Here is a 902-nt window from a genome sequence, read left to right on the forward strand (position 1 = left end):
CTACGCAGAGCCTCCTGGCCCAGGTTCCTCACCTGAACTACATATAATGATGTTACCTCCAAACGTCATACACCAAGAAGACTGGTCGGTTAAGACATCCACAGTGCAGTCAAACAGACGGGAGCCATAAGGGGAACCCCAATGTGAGCCAACTGTTTTCGAAAACCGTCCTTTCATGTCTACACTGCTTCTCACCAGAGTCATTACCATTTCATACATATCCTCAATAATCCCCTTCTTCCTGATATACCTCCATAGCTCCTGCCTCGGCACCCTGACGTAGGTTTCCTCCAGGTCGACGGAAGCCATGCGCAGACTTCTTCTCTGATGTCTCTCCATAATCTGCCTCGGTGCAAACGCAGCAGTGGCTGTTCCTCTGCCTGACGTGAATTTGATGGCTCGTCTCCTACATATTTTCCTCTCTCATCCGCCATTCAACCCTTTTCTCTCTCATATCATTGACATGTGCGACATTAATTCAGCCCCTCTACACGGTTCACATTCCTAGATGTCAGATTTCTCGCACTACTAACTTGTTACTACATGAAACAATGATGTCTTACAAGAACCTTGGGAATTTCTTACAAATGTATTGTGTGTCAGGTTATGGCGTCTTACAATGACGTCTTACAAGAACCTTTGGAATACCTGATAAATGAATTGTGTGCTAGGTTATGGTAAGGTACAGCTTATTTTCTACGTATTTCTCTATGTTCTGAGAATAGACAGTTATGAGTACAGCTATTTTAAGTATTCCCTCCTGTATCAAATATTATTTATCACTTTATTGTCGGCATGGGGCATTGACTGAATAAGTTGTATGTAGCCAGAACGCTAGGGACAAATGACATCCCCCACGGACCAGACCTACGCAACATTCTTTGATGATTGGTGAATCATCT

At 43.9% G+C, this 902-nt stretch overlaps 1 protein-coding gene across 1 annotated transcript; it reads right to left on the bottom strand.

Annotated features, from left to right (window-relative positions):
• LOC143039068 (uncharacterized) lies at nt 1–339 on the bottom strand. The gene has a single exon (XM_076208920.1). The coding sequence runs from the start codon at nt 337–339 to the stop codon at nt 1–3; it is 339 nt and encodes a 112-aa protein (XP_076065035.1).
• Between the last annotated feature and the right edge of the window lie 563 nt (nt 340–902).

Source organism: Oratosquilla oratoria, chromosome 25 (genome assembly GCF_046742065.1).
Source record: "Oratosquilla oratoria isolate Oo_2021 chromosome 25, ASM4674206v1, whole genome shotgun sequence".
In the NCBI taxonomy this organism is placed as follows: Eukaryota; Metazoa; Arthropoda; class Malacostraca; order Stomatopoda; family Squillidae; genus Oratosquilla; species Oratosquilla oratoria.